The sequence below is a fragment of the Tauraco erythrolophus genome, chromosome 2, assembly GCF_009769465.1.
Source record: "Tauraco erythrolophus isolate bTauEry1 chromosome 2, bTauEry1.pri, whole genome shotgun sequence".
Classification (NCBI taxonomy): Eukaryota; Metazoa; Chordata; class Aves; order Musophagiformes; family Musophagidae; genus Tauraco; species Tauraco erythrolophus.
The window spans coordinates 62024705-62044532 of NC_141466.1; the positions used below are offsets into that span (position 1 = coordinate 62024705).

A 19828-nucleotide genomic window follows, 5' to 3' on the forward strand; every position below is an offset into this window, starting at 1 on the left:
GTGCGTTGCTGCATGGTGTCATGAGCCCTCTCCTCTGCTCCTGGGCTTGCTGCTGATGCTCTTCAGCAAAACACTTCATCCCTTCAGGCTGCCTCTCCCCTCGCACAATTCTTAAGTGTTTCCATCAGTTCAACTGGTACCTAAGAAAACCGATGTCTTATTTTTCAGATGACCCAATGCAGAACACAACTGAAAACACTCATGAGTTAATGCATTTTTCGCAATCAAGCTCTCCTCCTGGATGAGCTGGTGCATTAAAGTTAGAAGAGATTATCCTAACTTTGTCTCACTGTCGTCTAGACCACCATGGCTACAACAACGCTGCTGGTCCTGCATGTGTCTCTATTTCTTCTCTGCAGCCGTAGCAGCACAATGACATTATTAAAGGCATTGCACAACCCAGCCAGGCTTGTCGCTGCTGGACAAGGAGCCATGCTCGTCTGTGAGAAATGTTAGGACTCAGGAAACTTGCATGGAGATATTTATAGTGTAGCTCCTTCCTGAGAGGGAGAGAGACTTATTTGTGAATATCAGAGAGCAGAACTAGGCCAGCTCTGAAGGTGAAAAGGTATGAAGTTCTATTTGGGGAGCACTGCATGATTGGAGTTGCATGAGAAAGAAGGTAGCAGTGGGTAGAGCCAGCACAGCCTCTTCGGCCTCGGATCACAATATCTTTGGGACCTCAGGGGCAGATTCTGTCCCCTTTGTTCAGTGCCTAAACCTGTCCTGAATATAAGGAAGGCAGAATCTGGCCATTCATTTTGGATTTCACTCCACTTTTGTGCATTTAACCAGACCTGTGCTAGGCCCCAAATGTTCCTTGAGAGGGAATCTGAGTGGTTTAGGTGCTGATGGAAAGTCATAGATCTGCAACATGCCATCAGAATGAATATCCGGGATTGTGGTGGAGTTTCACCCTGCACTTGTGACAGTGGATGAAATTACGTACTGAATGCTTACTGCCTTTCCATTAGCTGTGCTATTATTGACTTGGACCAAAGTAGCCCTTTAAGCAAGGGCTGCTAGCCATTTCCACAATTCTGGCTTTTAATCATCGCCAGCTTGTAAATTCCTCCTTTAGAGGCTGAACCTGCTGGAAAGATTTCCAAGGAGCTGACAGAAGTGTTTTATAGAACTAGCCCCTCTTCGCTCCTGGGGAATTACAACCCTATAAGTCTTCATTTTACTTGACATTCCAATTTGCAGCTTCGATGCCACAAGAAATGCCTCGGTTTTCAGTTTAGTGATGAAACTTGTGATATGGCAAGTGTAACAGAAAAATGAAGATCTGTAAAGGCCTAGTTAAGCTTTCCTTTGCTAATGTACATAGCCACCCAGACAGGAAGAAAAACCTCTCTTCAGCTGAGATATTTAGATATATACTTAATGTCAAACATGAAAGCCATGGAAACGCGACTGTGATGTCTGGCCGTGAATATTGCGGTGAGCCTGGAACAGTCGCAGAGCCTGGTGATGAGCCCAGACCACCCACAACTGCAGCCCAAGCGCAGAAGAGGAAGGTGTCCCCTGGCTGTGTTGGCTTGTGCCCTCGGCCAGGTGGCCGTGGGCTGCAGGGGCTGGTGCAGCAGTGATACCTCTGCTCCGTGACCTTCCAGCGCAGCTCCACCTCTGCAGCACTCGCCTAATTCTCTCTCAGCTCCATCCTTGCAGCCTGATTTCCATATGCGTTGTGTCATTTTTCCCTACTGAAGTGACTCCCTTGCAGTCTCCGCAAGGACTCACAGGCTTGCTGTTGCTCCGATGTGCGGTCATGTCCCTGTTAGACACTCTGCAACGCTGCTCCAATGTTCAGTTGCTTGGTGGACATCTGGGAACACTATATCACAGATACAGATGCTCTGTTAGGTTGGATTGATCATAACAGAGGGGAAAAGGAAAGTGTAGAAAGCCTAATCACACCTCAGAAATGGTGTGCTTTGCTGCCCTATTTTATATTCTTGCCTGTGAGGACAAGTGTCCAGTTTGCTAGCTGGAGGAGCTGGGCTTTGCCAGGGTGCAGCTGGAGACATCAAAGACTTATGCTCCTCTTGAAGCGCTTCTTGCTCTTCCATCTAGAGGACCTTCCTCAGACCTATGTGGCTCTGCTGAGAAAGCTGCGGTCATACAACCATGGTTGCAAACAAATTCATGGCTGCCTTCTTGGCCTGAGGGATTCACTTTATTTTATGGTTCTCTACACTTCATTCCTCTGAAATTTTTCTTTCCTCTCCATTGCTCAGCCTAGGGATGGTTTGTTACCTTGAGTAAGAAGGGGCAAGGTTTTCTTTGGCCCACAAAACCCTCGTCTCTCCTGCAATAGTTCTAGGCTGCTGTAAACCAGCTGGAAGGTAGGCACTTCCTACTGTGCTTCTGTATCAATTTCTTCCCAGCCACCGGCAACTCACAGCCCCATAAGGGCTGACTTTCTAGTCAAAGACAGAGGTGCCCAGGAGGCAGTTGTGCCATGAATGGTGATTTATCTTTCATCTTTTGCTCCTGTAACAGGGAGAACTTGACGCATGGAAACATCTCCTTCCCTCTACCTTTTGAATCCTTTATTTCAGACCTACAGAAGGCTTTTCAGGGATTCCCTGCTTTCAGCAGTGGGCCTTTGGGATTATGTATAGGAATAGAATAATTTTCCCTTGGTGCTGGCTTTGCTCTTTTTTTCAGGACTGTCCAACACGGGAACAGCACCAGTGCAGCTGGCCCTTGCAAAAATGATCCGTCTTAGCAGAGGTGCTTTTCCCAGTAGACAAAGGGAGCTGTAATGCTACTCTGAGTGATAAGCTCAGTGTTGGATGAGGAAAAGAATTGTGCTGCTGTAGCTCCCTCTAACTCTGCCAGCCCCACTCCCATCTACCATGCCTTTAAGTGGTACAGATATCTGCTACCCAGCTGGGACCTTTGTTTCTCCAGACGAGCCTCATTTTTTGCTATGCAGAAGGCACAGCAGGAGTGGCTTTAGCAATTAAATGTCAGTGAGCAAAGAGTGTGCAGTCATAGAGACCCATGTGCTGGGGACCTTGTCCCAAAGGTACACCTTACATTTTCCATGTTCTTTACCTTCGGTTTGCTGTTTCCTCCAAAAGTATGGCTTGAAGCAATGAATCATTAAAACTGGGATAACACTTTGGTTTTCTTTTCTCTTCGCTTCCACAGGATGAAGGAGGAAGCTGTGTTGTGAGGCGGTGGCCCAGGGCTGAAGCTGGTAGCCAAGAATTAGCTCTTTGCCTGTGCCAGTCATGGCTTTCTTTGCTTCCCTTAACAAAGGCTGGTGGTGCCTTTGCTGGTGCACCAAGGAAGCTGTGTCAGGAGGCAGGGTGCCCTTTAAAACTCTTCAGACTCTTTGACATGGCTGATGATTTATGTGCATGTGCTTAGGTGCTAAATGACCTTCCTCTGCCATTTGAAGTTTGGTGAATTAAAAACCATCTCTCACCTGGGCAGGGTGGCAGAACTTGTGCTGTAGTGAGAGCAATGATGAAACCTGGTTAGACTTCTCCAGCATTGAGGTGACATGAAAACAGCCTATCTTCTTCTGACAGCAACCTTCAAACATGTCCTTTCCTTCATGCCTGCTCCTGAAAAGCCGCAGAGCTGTTTTTCTGAGCTTTTGGTGCCTGCTGAGCTGTCAGCCCCACTGCTCTCTCAGCCCCAGCATTTCTAGGCTGGACATGAAACCATTCAGGTCTCTGGGCTCACCCCTCCATGAGCCTTCAAGGAGCGGCACTCATTTGAGGCAATGGGACAGAGCCAAGTCTCTTAGCCCTAAAAATAAGATGGAGGGGCCAAGACAGTGCTGCCAGCTGTGGCAAAGTTCACATCTCCCCTGAGAAGCGGGGAAATTATGGCTTAGTTTTCAAGGCAACATTTAGGTTTATGCATTCAGGGCTGAATCTCCACCTCTGGGTGGTCAGACAGTGACGAAGTTCAATGCTAGTTTTATGTACACCTGCGAGAGATGAGTTTGTCTGCTGCCGTGGTAGACTCAGCAGGCGGATAGGTCTGCCTTTCTGGGAAGAGGCAGCATTGTCACATGGTCACAATTACATGGGATTTTTCCCCATTTCTAGATTCCCTGCAGGCTTTAGAGGAGTGTTGGCTGTCCAAGCTCACTGACCCTTTGCCATCTGGATCTGCTGAAGCAGCCTCCTCCCAGCCAAAGCACTTTTCTGCTATTGCGTACAGTCAGTATCCCACTCGAGTGGACCAGCAGATGCCTTACACAGCTCTGTGAGCTGTTGAATTTCTCCTGATTTATTTGTGTTTATGTGATCCCTGTCTGTACATGCAGGTGACACATGATGAGAGCTTTGCCAAGTGCTTGTCCTGAGGATGGGGACTGCTTGGTGCAGTGATGAGAGAGGGCACCTACCTTCCCAGCACAAGGTACAGCCAGTTGCAGGTCATTGTGTGCTGCCTGGTCTGGAGATCTGGCTGTTGCCACTGAATTAGTGCCACCAACACCCCAGCCGAGCTCTCAGGAGATTCTGAGTGGACGTGCCAAGGAAGGACCAGCCCAAAAGAGTTGCAAATGCTCTCGTTCCTGAGATCAGTTGCCTTTCACTCAGCACAGACTCAGAAAACTGCACCATCTCTCTGCAAACAGAAATTGCCAGTCTTGTACATTGGCAAAACACATCCCTTAGAGACTTTGCACTCATACAGAAAAATTTGAGTTCAAACAAAATTGTCCCGCTTCTATGGGTCAGATGGCTGCAAGTATATTAGATTAGTCCCCCTGTTGCCATGGGAATGCTGTAAAAGAGTGCTTCACTGTGGAGGATGGGCAGTGTTTGCTCCTGACATGGCCAAAGCCAGTCGTTTGCCCTTAGGAGCCCAGGGGACCCCTGTGCCATAGGACATCCTCTCAGGCAGAATTTAGGATTACAAGTCTCTGCCTGCCTTAATTGACAAGTTGCGTAATGCTTCATTGGGTAGAGAATACTTGAATTATGAGTTTGTGCAGAAAAAAAGCAAGTAGGTGGGTTAAAAAAAAAAAAAAGAAACTTCTATAATTAACTTCAGTATCTGTATCGTGTTATAGTTTGACATGGCAGTCTGAACACATGCGCCTAATTTCGCTGGGTTTTTTTCAGTCTCTCCTACTTGGTTATGTATAACAGTAAGTAATGGGCAGGTCCATGTTGCACAGGAGATGCTTGTGGGGAAGTGCGTGTGAGGAAATGTCTGTGTGTCAGAGGGCTCAATGACAGGCATCATAAGTGCCACCGACTGCTTGGAGCACGTTCAGTGCCCGAATGAGGTTGTGAAAGGAGTCCTGGAGTTCAGTCATACCCACAGCACCTACCTGTTCAGTCCACAGGGATCCTCTTTGACTTTCTTCCTCCTGATCCACACAATCATGCCTTTCTCCTGATACTCGGACAGGAAATCCAGTCTGGGAAAAAAACCCCAACCCAACCACAGGAAGCTTCTTTGCTCTGCCCTTCCAACTGCTGGTATTTTTTAATGTGTATCTATATCCCAACATCACAGTTTAACCTTAAATGCTTTTGAAGAGGTCATTTTGTGTTTCAGTTTTGTGTTTCAGTTTTGTTTGCTTTCCTGGCAAAGACTGCAAGCATGGCTGCCACGTTCACACAAGAGAGGTTTCACTCATGGCATGTCTAGCCAGGAACACACACTCTAGAGCTAGGGGACTCAAAAGGAAAGCCCAGTTGTGTGAGGTTGCCAGTCTTCATTTGCAAAGAGAGGGTGCAGAGGGTTCAGGCTGATATCCAGATCCCTTATGCTTTTCCAAACCGTAATTCTAAATATTCTGACAGCTATCCATCACTAGACAAATAATCTTGCAGGCACAGTAAGCCAATTAGGTTAGCCTTATGTCACTGTTCTGTGAATAATCCTCATTTTCGTATGTGTTTAGGACATTTAAATTCCCACCCCCTCTTTGAAGCACCCTGAAGCTCATATAGACACATGAACACCTTGTGTGTCAAGGATGAGAGTCGTGATAATCTGCTGTTGAAGTTGTCCAAAAGACTCCTGCTTTGAACATGAGCTCTCCTTCGAACGGCAGATTGTGTTTAGACCTTATCACTAACTCTCTGCAATCTTTAAAAAGTCTCTAAAATCAGCTTACTTCTGTTTGTGAAGCTATCTATCACCTGCCAGCTTTCAGCCTCTGCTGTCCACAGCAAGTTCCCAGCTGGCAGCTGCCACCCAAAGACCTCCCCATTGTTCCCTCACCATGCCAGAGGCTTAGAAGTGGTCAACAGCACCATCACCACCGTCCCAGGTACTCATGTCTTAGGACTTCTCCGTGACTGAGATGCTGCCAGGAAAACAACGTGGAGCACAGCAGTGAGGAGATCTCTAGGACAGAGATAGAGGATGAAACCACCTGAGCAAGCTCGGGTAAGGGAGAGGGAAGGAGCTATGTGAAAGCCAGAACAAAAGGCACCAACACCTCCTGCAGCCATCAGCTGCCGCTTTGCCCACTGCCCGTCCCCACAGGCTTATGCCTTCCTGTTTGCAGTTGCGCCTTAGTTGGCAGAGGGCATGGAAGAGTGAATGTGGTCTGTGTTTGTGTGTGCGTGCTGGGGAAATAGGGGAAAACGCTCGAGACATTCTGCAAAGCTAGTTTCCTTTGGAGTCCCCGGTCAGAGCTAGGGAAAGGTCTCTCTTCCGGCTCCAGTGCTCCAGGCGTTGCACCTGCGTATGCGCTGAGACCATGCAAATGTGCAAACTGTTTTAGGAAGGTGCTGGAGTCATAACAAGCTTCTCATTTCCATCTTCACAGCCCTGTGAAGTGACTCATCCTCTTTGGCAGTTGTTCTCCAGGGCAGGAGCGGGAGCAAGGTGTCAGAAACTGAACTAAAACAAAAGTTAAGTTCAGGCCCAAGAAAACGTTCTGCTGCTGCTGTGGGTGGATAATGACACAGCCTCCGCAGACACAAGGCGGAGCGGCACAAAAAGCCAGGCAGCAGGGTGAATACAAGAGAGAACTATTTAAAACTGAAAGGCCGTGCTTTGGATTTTTATGTGAAAGACCTAATTATGGGGACTTAAAATCCTGTCAGAGCAGCTACTTCAGATGATTGAGTGCCAGGTAGCTCACAGCATGGAGGAACATTCCCAGGTTGTTTCAGACAAAGTGTTTGAGGACCTGTTTCTTTATCCCTTTTCACACAGCCAAACCTTTCTTATGCCAACAGCTCACGGAGATCAAGGCTGCTGCCCTAGAAATAACTAGGTAGTAGAAGCTGATCACTTGACTTGGTTGAAAGGTTTTGGTCTGAGTCTTTTGCTGTTGCATGGGACAGAGTCAATGCAGGACAGAGACAGCTCTCGCACCCGGGTGCAGCACAGTTGGATACAACTCTAGCAAGAAAATGGAGGTTATATCTGCTGCCTTTTAGAGAGGATTTGATTCAAGCCTTTTAACTCCCTTCAGCAGTAGTAAGAGTGTGTTGCAGATATTAGTAAGCTCTTATCCTGGCAGATTTCAAGCTCTTGGGGACAGAAATTCAATAAGGACTGCTCTTTGTCATGCTTTGGCTATGCCAGGACGGGTTAATGTTGGAAGTAGCTATTTGCTATAGAAAAATACCAGTGTTGCTAAGAACATTTGTGGCCTTGTTTCAGAGGGTTACTCGCATTATAAAACTGAGATTTGCCTACATGGTGTAGCAATCATCTTCTTCATTTAAAGAACTTCCCCTTCTTTTTTTTTCATTTGCCTATCCCACAACAGACCCTCCCTCCCCAGAAGAACAAGCAAGAAACCTTCCTGTGAGCCACCAAGCAGTTTCCACATGGTGCATGCTCCCTTTCCCTTACCATCAGATACAGGATTCAGGTAAGGCCACACATGAACTCCACTTTTGGCAGAGCAGAGGATCACACACACATCCAGTGCAGATCACTGCAGCTTTTCACTCTGGGTCCCTCTCGGCTGTTCGGCACTCACTCCTTCTGCTCAGGACGCTGCGCTTGCTGTAGGCTTAGATATGAATCTAGACAGGCGTAGCCCCAGCAGTGCAACTCCATGTGATTGGGATTAATCGTAATTAATACATGGGATTACACATATCTAGTCTGTCTAAAATGGATCATTTATGTCAAGGGGTCTGTGCCTGTATATGTATGCAATAACCTACCCACATTTTTCTTGCTGCAAAGATAATTTTGGTTTATCTTTCTCCCACTTTACCTGGGGAATAAGTCCGTATTGCCCTTTTTACATCATGGAAAGCTCCAATTTTTAATCCCTGAAGCTTCCCCTTTATTAGACAAAACAAACCCCGGTTCTTAGGCCATTGCCTGTAGGTCATAGTATTGAATCCTTTCATCATTCTGGCTGCTGTGCTTTAGTCTCACCAGTTTATCTATGTTCTTTCTAATTGAGCCACGATGGTCTAGCTGAGACTTTTCCAGCATGGACTGGAACAGAATAATTATCTCCTGTCTCACAGAGGGCCTCATATTGTTGACACATCTTTACTTTCTGATTTGTTATAACTCCAGGCTCTCTTTTGCTGCACTGCTGCTGACCTGCATGTTCCTCATTTGCATTTGTGCCTCTGGTTCATCCTTCTCAAGTTTAGTATTTTGCATGTGTATGTCCTGAATTAAATCTTACTGAGTTTGGTTTGTTTCTGATTTTTTTTCCCCAAGCTTTTTGATCTCTGAACTTATCTACTGGGATGTTTTTGTTGCCAGTAAATTTGTAAAGTATACCATCTTGCTTATTGTCCAAACTGTTCATAGAAATATGGTGTAATACTGGGTCTAAAGCAGAGTGCCACAGTGCAAGTTTTAAGTGTCTTGTAAGTTTGGGATACCAGCTGATCGTAAAAGACCTTTGACAACAGTTATATGACATACCCTGTTCTAGAAATGAAAACCAAACATTTTCGCAGCAGTATACATACTTTGTCTATGGTGCAGATGAGAGCTCCCAGATTTTTCTGTTCACCTGTCAGCATTAGTGGCAATCACAGAATTGATAGCACTGGCTGATCGGACAGGGTTCGCCATGCAGATTTCCTCGTGTGAGTCTGAACTACCTCTCACAGTGCATATGACACCCTCTGGAAGGCCTGGCTGCCATTTTTTTGTCCTCACCCAAGACAATTTTCAAATGCCAAAACTTAGCAGATGCATGGGAGGACCAGGAACAAGGATGAGACTTCCCTCAAAAAAGAGTGGTGTTTTTTTTAAAACGACCTGAACTCACAAGCCAGTATGTTACCTTGCAAATGCTCAGAAAGGTTATTGGTTGCCTTTGCACTGGAAAAAAATTACTATATGTTAGCTTTGCTGTTGCGTTAATGGGTGGAGGCTGGACAGCTGGGAAGAAAACTGCCTCTGACGTCTGCGCATTTAATCAGGTGAAACTTACTGGTGATAAAGGCAAACTGAGCCTGAACTGAGAGCAACTGAACATGTTCAGTGTGGAGAACTTCCTGGGGAGTGGGGTGGGGTGGGCAGAGCAGAGCAGAGGACTAAGCCTGGAGCATCATTTATGGCTATCAAGGGTCATACTGAGTATTCTTCCAGTGGCAGGTGGTGTGTGACTCTTGCTGCAGCGTCTGCAGGGGTTTCTACAACTGTTTCCCTTTGTGGCTGCAGTGAACTGGTTATCATGGTTTGGTGGAGGAACCCTTGTGCAAGACTCACACTTTGGTTTTGTTCTGGTCACCATTTTATGGCAGGGAACTGCCATTTTGTTTAACGTTTTAAAATGCACATTTGTAACTCAAGGGCTTGCTGCTGCTCATGTTCTCCAAAGCAGGACTTGCAGATCTGCTAATTTGCAAGACAGTGCTTGTTGAAAAACAGATTTGCAAGAGATGTTTAGATCCTGCAGTGCTCAGGGTCACTGATACCCATGGTCTGGAGGAACACCTTTCTGGCTTAGTAACTTTATATTTTTAAGCAGATTGTTAGCTTTAGCTTTAATCCTGACCCCTAGTTGAATAAATAGCGTATTAAAAAGGACTCTGAAAGAAAAATCATAGCCAGGTGATGCTTTTTCTATGACATATAGCAGCTCTGTCCATCTTGTGAAACCTGGCTTCTGGTCTCATCCCAGACCAATGAGACCCTCTGGGACAGGACATAAATATACACCCTTCCTTCTGGTGTGCACTCTGGCCAGTCGAGTCCCTCGTGCAGCTCAGCCCGTGCTGCAACCAAGTCTAGTCCTGTGGTTCCTTCCCTGGAACACCGTCACAGAGAGATTGCCTGAGGGGAGGGAGGAGAACGCGGGAGAGGAACACGGGAGAGGTGTAAGGGAGTGTCCCGAAGTGAATGACGAGCTGCAGGAGGACAGTGGTTTTGCTTTGTTTGTGCATCATGTAATGTGATGGGATACTAAGCTCTGGCCAAGGGTCTTCAGCATTATTGCACACAAGTTATAATTTTGTCCTGGCTTTATGGAAAGCATCTTATATTGCAAAACATCAGGGGGTTGCTTTTGTTTTCATTTATTTTTGTCATCAGGCAGGCTGACTTAAAAGTGAACTTAAAAGTTAGTTCAAAGCTGAGCAAGTAGCTTCTCTGTGAACTTCTATGTGAATAGAAATGAATTGCAATTTCTTACGGTAAATTTATACTGCTGATTCTGCTGTATGTTAACTTTTATACCAGGCTCATTTGCTCAGTTTTGAGCACCTTCTCGCAGTGAATTAAGTGTTACAACAAATTCTCACAGGCTCTGAATGCAGAGACGTTTATGATACTACCTGAAATGGCAGAAACCTGCTGCGCAGCATTTCTGAACAAAACCCAAAGTACTCAAGTTGAATGAGGAAGAGTTGTGTCTTCTTCCCACAATAAACAGCCTTTGGACTGGTGTGCTAAAAGCAAACAGAAAATAACAATAAATCAGGAAATTACAGGAAAAGAAGTGTTAATTTCCAGTAAAAAAATAGGACAGATTTGAAGCATCTCATTCAGTAAGGTCTGTTAAAAAGTATAAAAGTGAAAATTCTCACTCAAGGTGATAATTTATCCTTTCTGCTTGGGATCTTCAGGCTCTTTCAAAGGCTGATATGACTCTGAAATAGTTCTCTATCTCAATTTGATGGTAATAAGAAATACAGATTTGTGGCTAACTAGCCTAAAGTCGATGTTCTGCATAGGAACTGAACGCTTTCTGCTTTTGAAAGAAATCTAAGACATATTTAAGCCTTTAAATCTCGGCAAGTTAGATGGATTCAGTCAAGCAAGGGTCAGAAGAAATGCATTCTAGGATACCTAAGGGCTAGCAGGATGAATTTCTAAACTATTAGAGTTTATTTTATAGAGCTCCCAGACCACATAGACAACCTTTGCAGCTTGGGAAAGGGCAGATGGAGCATCCACCTTTGAAAGCAAGGAAGAAAGAAACCCTGTGAATTTGAAACCAGGAAGTCTCTACTTCAGATCTTTAAAGCCCCTTCACAGCCACACCAACACTGGGGTTCTGTACTTGTGCTACCACCTAACCCTCACCCACCTCCTTACCTTCGCCAGAACAACAGGTCCAAAATGGACAACCATCACCTCGGGCTCCCATACGAAAGCGGCCAGGACTGAAAGCTGTTGATGGCCCTCTCTTTCCCTCGGCATCCCCTTCACAGCCCTGTGGGATCAATCTGCTCTAGCTGTTTCATTTATTTCAGCAAAACTGCTGTGGTCTAGGGCAGCTGCACTGCGCCTGACCAGCCCAACGAACCTCAGCAGTCCCGGCAGGACAAACTTTGCCCAGCGGGTGCCCTGGGAGCAGAGCGCTTCGGAGCTCTCCAAGCCGTTGTGGCCATTTCAAGTCGAGCGGCAGCTGTCCAGCGTGGACAGCTGGCTGCAGAGGAGGCGGGGAGGAGGGCAGCCCCCCACCTGCCCCCTTTCTTCACTGTAGGTTCAACCCCAGTTACAGGTTCCTTTGTTCCCTTCTTAAATCAGGCAATTCTCATATAAAGAAAAGTTTTTTCTGAATTTCTACTGAAGAATGAGATATCTGTCCATGGCTGGAGGTACAAACTGCATGCCACCATGTCTCATCCTACACAGATCTAAGAAATGTGAATGCACCAAGAATGTGCAGGTCAGCTTGGCCCTGGTCAGTCATCTGCCATGGTTTAAAAAAAAATCCAGAAATGTAGACCACAGCATTTATCTAAAATGCAAAGTGCTGTGTCTTGAACAATGTGCTAAAATATCTCAACATAGAATAAGCCACATGAAATGTTCTGTCATAATAAAAAGTCCCAGCAAATGAGGCAGTGAAAATGGCTGGAAAGAAACAGGGAGCAAACTTAGCGGGCTGTTTTTTTCCAAAAGCTATTAATAACTCTTGGTTCCCAAACTAGTGCACGTGTCAAATGCTCAGCTATATCTCCCTCTAAAGCTCCTGCCTTGGCAAAGAGTTGGGCTCCATGGGAAACGCAAGGAAAATTTGGCAATTTGCCTTCTGACTGCTGTCCCTTGGCAAATTAACCATGAGGGGCTTTGTTTCAAAATCATTTGCAGCTTCAAAGATTTGCGTGTGTAACGTGTGCCTCCCTGGTTTTGTTCTGTGTACCTCGATGCGGCATCAATGTTCAGACGGTAGCCAGGGGCACCTGACTAGCAAGGAGCACTGGCCAACTCCCGTAGACTTTTGCACGGAGTGAGGTTACTGCAGAAAAAGGTGCAGTGTGAGCCTGAAGCATGATAGCTGCACTGGAGAAACTCTGTGCCAGCACCAGTTTCGGAAGGACCAAGGTGCTGGTGGCACTCTCCCAACAGCTCTCCTGCTCCACAGTAGAGCATACGAAGGCCAGATCTTTTTGCTATGTTGTCCCATATGGTCTTGGGAAAGAAATGCATTTGTCAGTTTTTTTGTGTCAGCTCTGTGGGGCTGTTCTCCCTATTTTCTTTGCTTTCAGGGAGCTGAAATAGTGATAGGTGAGTCACTGAAGTTAGCGGAGGGACCAACGGGGTTTTGCATAATTGCCTGCTGAATTATTACTTGTTAAGCATGCAAAATAAATATTTTTAAACCACCTTCTTACAACTATTCTGGATCTAGACAGCTGTTTTTAGAAACAAGAGACTTTTCATCTTACTGGCCAACTCCCCTGCTATCACAGAAATCTCTTTTATAAGATTTTGAAAGAATTCAGCTTGAAAGTCTGTTTTCAAAGAAATGTTATTTTTTGCCTTTGGGAGAGATCCTGATCACTTTAGAGACAAGAAGCCTTCAAATTTTCAGCCTAAGTATATTTGTGGACAGTCTGTACCTGTTTGTTCTCCTGCCAACACTGTGCTTTAGGTTAAATGATCCTTTCCTCTCTTATGTTTGCTTCCTCCTTCCTCCCTGCTATATTTACAGAAAGCAGTTTACAGACCTTTTTAGCCTCTGGTTTCCTAGGTTCAGAAAGCCAAGCTCTGGATGCCACCCAGAAAGCCATCCTTCCTTGATAGGTTTGTTCAGACAAACTTTCTACCTTTGTTCAGACCTGGTTTCCTGTATAATATGCATATCTGTAGTATTTGGGATAGAAGTCATTTAGACCCTGATTCATCAGACTCCTCCTTTTCCCCTCAGACGCTGTGCTTTCCAGTCCTTGTGTGCTTATTCCCACTTAGCCACCTTACCTTGTCACACAACGAACCATGGCATCCTGGTTAAAATGTGACAAAGTATTAGTTTTGCTGCCAGGCTTTACCTGTATTATCCATAGATGCTGCTCCACACCCTTTCTTTCCCTTTTGTCCCTTTTTGTTTACAAGGCCTGCCTACATTGGCGTGTGGTGTTTTAGACTCTGCAAGTCCCTTTTTTTGCATTCCTAAGAGACTCCCTGCTTGTTCCTAATATCCTTTGAAGCCAGTCCTCTGCTCACAATTGCTCTTCTGGTATTTTTGCAAATAGTTAAAAGCCTTAGAATCTGAAAGATGCTCTTGTTCATTGAACAGTGAGATTGAATCACTGGGAAAGTGTTGTGCTTTTGTTCCATCCCTCTGTAGTGCCTTTTAGGGAACCACAAACATGTGGGAGAGTGGTGCCAGATCATGATGATGACATTCATCTTGCCCATTATCATCCTGTCCCCAATGGGCACCATGTTCCTTGCCAGGCCAAGGACGTTTCTGGCTTTGCCTTAGTGTGAGCTGTTTGTTTTTCAGCCATGTCACTCTTCTAGAAGCAAGATGTGTTTTTCTGGTGCAGTGACATTTCTGGGGGGCAGGGAGGATCTTGTGAGAAAAGTCAATCTTTTGTCAGCAATCACAGCCAAGTTTTCAGAGCTGTAGGAGGATCTCTTATATTTGCCATTCTGTGACACGAAATCTCTCAGATCAGCATGGCAGAGCTTGATAAGGATGTCTTTTTTCCATGTCATAGGGTGGTTGAAGCTGCAAGTTGTCTATCCCACTTGGCATAGACATTTTGGGTCTTGCAGCAGATGGCTCCTCCTCCTTTGCTTTTTCTCTCTCCTTTATCTGGAGAGGAAATGCAGCATTCGTGTCTCCTTGCCATGAGAGTGGATAATTTCTTAATTGGTGGCAAAGTTTTCTTTGCCTCATTAGCCATTTATCTATTGGGTTGCAACTTACTCCTCATGACCATGTGTATCTGTGAAATGTGAACCTCTCTTACTTTTACACTCTGAGAACTAGAAAAACTAGAAAATGAATGTGATTCCTTTCCTCTGATTTGAGATACCAGCCTGGGTTTCCTTCTTTGCTGATGGAGAGAAACAAGTGTTTCAGGGAATAACTCATGTGACCTAGTTTAGGTACCTCCTTTAGGATGAGGAGAACAATCCTAAACAAGCCATGGAAGGATTCCTGAGTGACTAAAGTGGATACATTTGATCAGATGAAGCCCACCTCAGCTAGTGGTGTAGTGTACAAATGCAATGCCAGAGAGCTTCTCTACAATACTTTTATAGGCTTAAGTAGGTGGCACTGAGAGGGCAGGGATGAGAGCAGGGTAGACAGGGTCTTCCAATTCAGTCCCTCTAGCAGAAGACCAAGTTCATTCTCTCTCATGGGACTGTCAGATTCTTAATCCTGATTCTATGTCCCATTTCAGGTGCTCTGGCTATTTTGTTGGGCACTGCTGTTTGATCACATGCAAGAATTTTAACTAAATCTTGCAACGCACTGCGTGTCGTGCAGTTCTAAGTACTTGGGGAGATCTGGCTTTAAGAAACGATCAGAATCTGATTAGCTGCAATCATCTGTTTGTCAGCAAGCTCAGATGTGCTTGTTATGCCTTTCCCTCAAGTGGTGACAGATCCTTCCTCTGAACGTGTAAACACAGGTATTGGTGACTGACTCAAGTTGTTTGCCCTCCTTGCTAGAGCTGGTTCTAATGCCAGAGACCCAGAGATGTTGGCAGCCTCAGTTCTGGCAATGTAGTCCTCATCTGTGCAAGCGCTCTGCCCACCAGCAGTGCAGCTGTCCGTTCCCTCAATCCAGCCCTCGAAATGGGATATTTCTCCCATGACTTGCCTTCGGCTCGACTACAGTGAATGCTTCTCCTGCAGTGAAACTGACCCTCGAGCACAAAAGCTATCCTTGCCAACCCTCGCTCCACTCTTCTGAGAGCGGCTCTGCAGGCAATTGAGCAAGTGGCTGTTTTGTAAAGCTTCTGGTGGTGTCCCAGAAAGATTTACCAGGCTGAGGGGAAAATGCACCCAGGGCTTCTGGAGAGTAGGATCATTCTGCATCAGCAACCTCTACCTTTTTCCTGTGGAATACGACCATCGTGCTAATGTCACTGACTGTGCTCTGCCAGCCTGCCAGGAAGCGCCAGGGCTGGATGGAGCAGTAAGGCTGTTTAGCAGCTCAGGAAACACAAGAACCATTGCATGTGATGGACTTGGTGGGATCAGCTGCTTGATTGGAAATGAAGGCCTGGGACAAAGGATACAAATCAGGAGCTCACAGAAGGGTCAGCTAAGACAGCGGAGATCTGGGTTGCTTTGTGAGGGAGCGGTGATGCAGACGGAGATGGATGTGCTGTTGTGCAGTTTCAGCTGCTGTCGCTTCCGTGTTGTTTCTTTTGGGTTTAGGACTAGTAGAGTGTACCTGTCAGACACAACATTGTGCAGAGTCCATAAGCTCTTTCTGGAACTAAAAGCAGACTAGCTGCTTCCCCATACTGCAACACCAACCATCTAGCCTAGCTTCTGAAGGGACTCTTACCTACCAGCCTCAGGTGGTATAACCTATATACGTCTCGATGCAGTATAACAGTGTGTCTATACTCAGCTTGGGGCACCTTTCTGCTGGTAACACAGCCTCAGGCAGACATGGCCAACTGTTACAATGATGTGGCTGAAGCGAGTTCTGAGGTTACTGCCCCAAGTCCATTTCTGCTTCCTGTTGACACAGCTAGGGTGAAAATTTTGGAGTTTCTCCCTCCTCAAATCTGCAGGTGTTATTTCATGTGTATGCGCTCCTTAGCCTGGTCCTGTTGAATGATCCCTGTAAGTCTACAGGTTCTCAATCTGTGTATTTTTAAATCTACATCCTCTGACAGAACTGAGGAAGACACTATGTACACAGTAGTCCTGACAGATCTGAGAGAAAGAAGCCTCTTATACCAGCTCAGGATTTCTGCCCTTAGCCTTTGGTTTCGCCTTGAGAAAACGGGGATTGTAAACTTTCGTTACTGTCTTGATACGTAACTTCTCTTGGAAAGCTGCCTCCTGCTTTTCCCTTCTCCTTGGCAGACACAAGTACCATTTGTGTAAGCCACCTCCAAATCCTTCACAGTGCAAAGTGAGAACGACTCAAGTCATAGTCAGACTGCTGAGGCCCCAGGTCTGGACTTGTATTTTTATTCTTTACATTAGCTATATGAGCTCAGGAAATCAACAGACTTAGGCCATTCTTGAACAGGAAACGGTCGCTGCTTTGTGGCAGTGCCCGCTCTGGTAGGCTAGAAGGGGAAGGACTGTGCGCATCGCTTTGCATCTCAGGGCCCTGTGCCTTCCCATCCATGCCTAGTAGGACCAGGATCCTTGCTGGCTGTGCTGTTGCTGGCTGGTCCTCCATGCTTCCTTTTCTTTGCCAATGCTGCTGGCCCAGAGTGGCCTAGAGCCTGCATCCCTCAGAGGCATGCATCCACAAGCTCTATGGACTCTTCTTGCTGTCCAGCGGGCAGTCCTTTTGACTTCCTGGTCTGAGGACCCATGTTTCCATACTGGAAGGGGGAGCAGTAGGGCACCCCAGGGTGCATCTGTAGAGGAAAAGGCTGAGAGGCTTTTTATTGCAAAAAGAAGTTTTCAAAGCTCTCCTCACATTCCAGGATCCTCGTTTGGAGTCCATAGCACCTCTGTGTCTTCACTTTAACAATGTGACTCTCCAGCTGCCTTTTCACAGCCTCAACCAAGAAGGGCAGGTACTGCACAATGGGAACGATCATCATGTCATGCTCTTCTGGTGGCTGAGGTGTTGGAAGAGCTGATGGAGCCTGCATCCCTAGCGGGCCTGTTTCCACAGGATATTTAGACTCTTCTGTAGGCCAGGGGGCTGTCCTGACAGCTTCCTGGTGGGAGCCTGCCTGTCCCCGTAGCAGAAGGGAGGGGGCAGAGCGATAGGGCAGCCCAGGGTGCATCTGCGGAGCGGGAGGCTGAGCAGCTTTTTACTCCAGGATGCAGTCTTCAAGGTTCTTCCCGCATTTCAGGACCTTGGCTGGCAGCCCAAAGCACCGTTGTACCTGTTTTTTGAGAATGTGAAACTCCAGCCGCCTTTTCACAGCCTCATCCAGGAAGGGCAGGACCCGCACGATGGGAACATTCACCATGTCACACTCTTCTGGCTGCTGAGGTGATGGAGGAGCTGAGGCTGGAACATTTTTTGGGGTCTCATCCACATTGGCTGACTGGCCCAGTTCCTGCTCCAGCTGGGATTCTGGGATGAGGCCCTCCAAGGTCTCCTGGCCTTTGTTGTTGTAGAGAGGCATCTCCATTTCTCTGGAGTGAACCTCGGGCACCTGTGAAGATGGAGTGGGAGCATCCAACTGGATCTCCAGATCTTGCTGGTGCTGCTGCATGCAACCAGCCTCAAGGCAGCTGGCCACTTCCTTCTGGCAGGCTGGGTGAGTCGTGGGGCTAGGCTGCTCCTCCAGGTTGGTGCTGGTATTCCTCAAGCCAGTCTGGTAGCTGGAGGCATAAGCCTTGCCTGCTCCACCCAAAAGAGTGGGGAGAGATGCCCGTGAAGAGCAGGGAACATCACCCGCTGTGATGGAAGTGCAGGAGTTGTCATTTGAAGAGGACAGAGACGCCTCTGGAGCAGAGCTGACTTTGTTTGTCATGATGGAAGTGTGGCGGTCTTCTGTCGAAGGGGACAGAAAGATGCTTGAAGAGGACCCAACTTCACTGTCCGTGGTGGAAGTCTGGGAGCTCTCGCTGTCCAGACGGGTCTCCCGGTTGAGCCTGTGTGAGGAGGAGGAGGAAGAGGAAAGAAAGCCTGAGCCCAGCACTTCTGAGTAACTGGGGCATTTCTTCCTGCCCCAAAGAAGGCGACAGGCTGCTTCATTGCCGTGGGGTCCCACCCAGCATGTTCCCAAGGCCCCCTCCCAGCTTGCTGGCCATAGCATCTCCCTCTGCCCCAGGAAAAGAGGGGGGCGCTGTCAGCTCTCCCCAACAGAGGTCAGTCCCTCTGCAAGAGCATCTCCCCTCATGTTTTAGAGCCATGGATTTCCCCTTGCCCTGCCCAAGCGGTAGCCATGCCTCCCCCGCCCCATTCCCTCCTCAGTGGCCTCACATGTCCATGTGTCTTGTTAGGTCCTCAAGGGCCCTGTTGAACTGGTGGTGCAGTGCTTCATACAGGCCACCCATCTCTGGGCGTGTGGGCGAGCTGCAGAGGGGCACAGAGCAGCGTTAGTGGGACCTCCTGTGGTGGGGGATACCGGAGAAGGCTGTTGTGCTCCACGTGGGACAGATCCACTTACCACGTTCTCCAGCAGTGTAAAGGGTCCAGGATGGCAAATGCTGCAGGCAGAGGAGACAGAGTGAGCAGATGTGGCATCCCTGCATGGGGTGGTGGGCACACACAGACAGGGGGTGTCTTTGCAGGGCATCTGCCCTTGCCCAGGGGCTGCTCACCTCTGGCATTACCCTTATTGGCTCTGTGCCGTTGCTTCTTTGGCCTCCTTTCCTGCACAGGGAAGGAAAGCAGAGGGTGAGAGGGGAACGTTCCCCGCCACTTCAGCGGCACCAGCTCAAGCACAGAGCCCGGCCAGGGCCAGGCCAGCGCGTGCCTGGAGCCTGCTGGCCCTGGCTGGCTGGGGTCTGGCTGGGAAACAGCCTCCCCTGCCCGGCAGAGCCCCTCCAGCCCATCTCTGGGGTTACCCCAAGGTCCTTGCTGAACCCCTACTCTGCCAGGCAGAGTTTGGCTCAGCACCAGCACTGACTCCTACCTGGCGCTTGGTCATGGTCAAAGCAAGGCCGTGGACAGCCACGATCAGCAGGAGGCAGAGTAAAACACACCAGAAATCGCTGGTTGCTAGACTGGGCAACCAGGTCACTTCCCAAGGCAGGACAGTCATGCCTGTAACGTGCCCGAGAGAGACAAGGAGAGCTTGAGGAGGAGCAGCTGGATGCAGCTCGCAGCCCACTCACTCTTCCTTCCCCGCTCGGGAGCGTCTCATTGCCTGGCAGTCTGCAGGCAAAGTGCCGACTGGCCTCGCTCAGCCCCACAGACAAATTCCCCCCCGTTTGTGATGCAGGCACGACACGGGGCTGTCAGCCATTCACTTTGGGGTTACCAGCGCTCAGCCATGGCAACGTTTGTGATGCAGGGACAACGGGGCAGGTGACCCTCCCTGGGCTGAGTTGAACAGAGGGAAGTGACGGTCACCTGAGGACTGGACAA

At 47.7% G+C, this 19828-nt stretch overlaps 1 protein-coding gene across 1 annotated transcript; it reads right to left on the bottom strand.

Moving 5' to 3' along the window:
* Positions 1-17216: 17216 nt before the first annotated feature.
* Positions 17217-19388, bottom strand: LOC147529192 (uncharacterized). Its single transcript, XM_086625471.1, has 6 exons — positions 19374-19388; positions 19033-19111; positions 18906-18945; positions 18719-18811; positions 17712-18387; positions 17217-17333 (listed from the first exon to the last, which is right to left on the bottom strand). Exons 1-6 carry the CDS (start codon positions 19386-19388, stop codon positions 17217-17219), a joined length of 1020 nt encoding a protein of 339 aa, XP_086481597.1.
* Between the last annotated feature and the right edge of the window lie 440 nt (positions 19389-19828).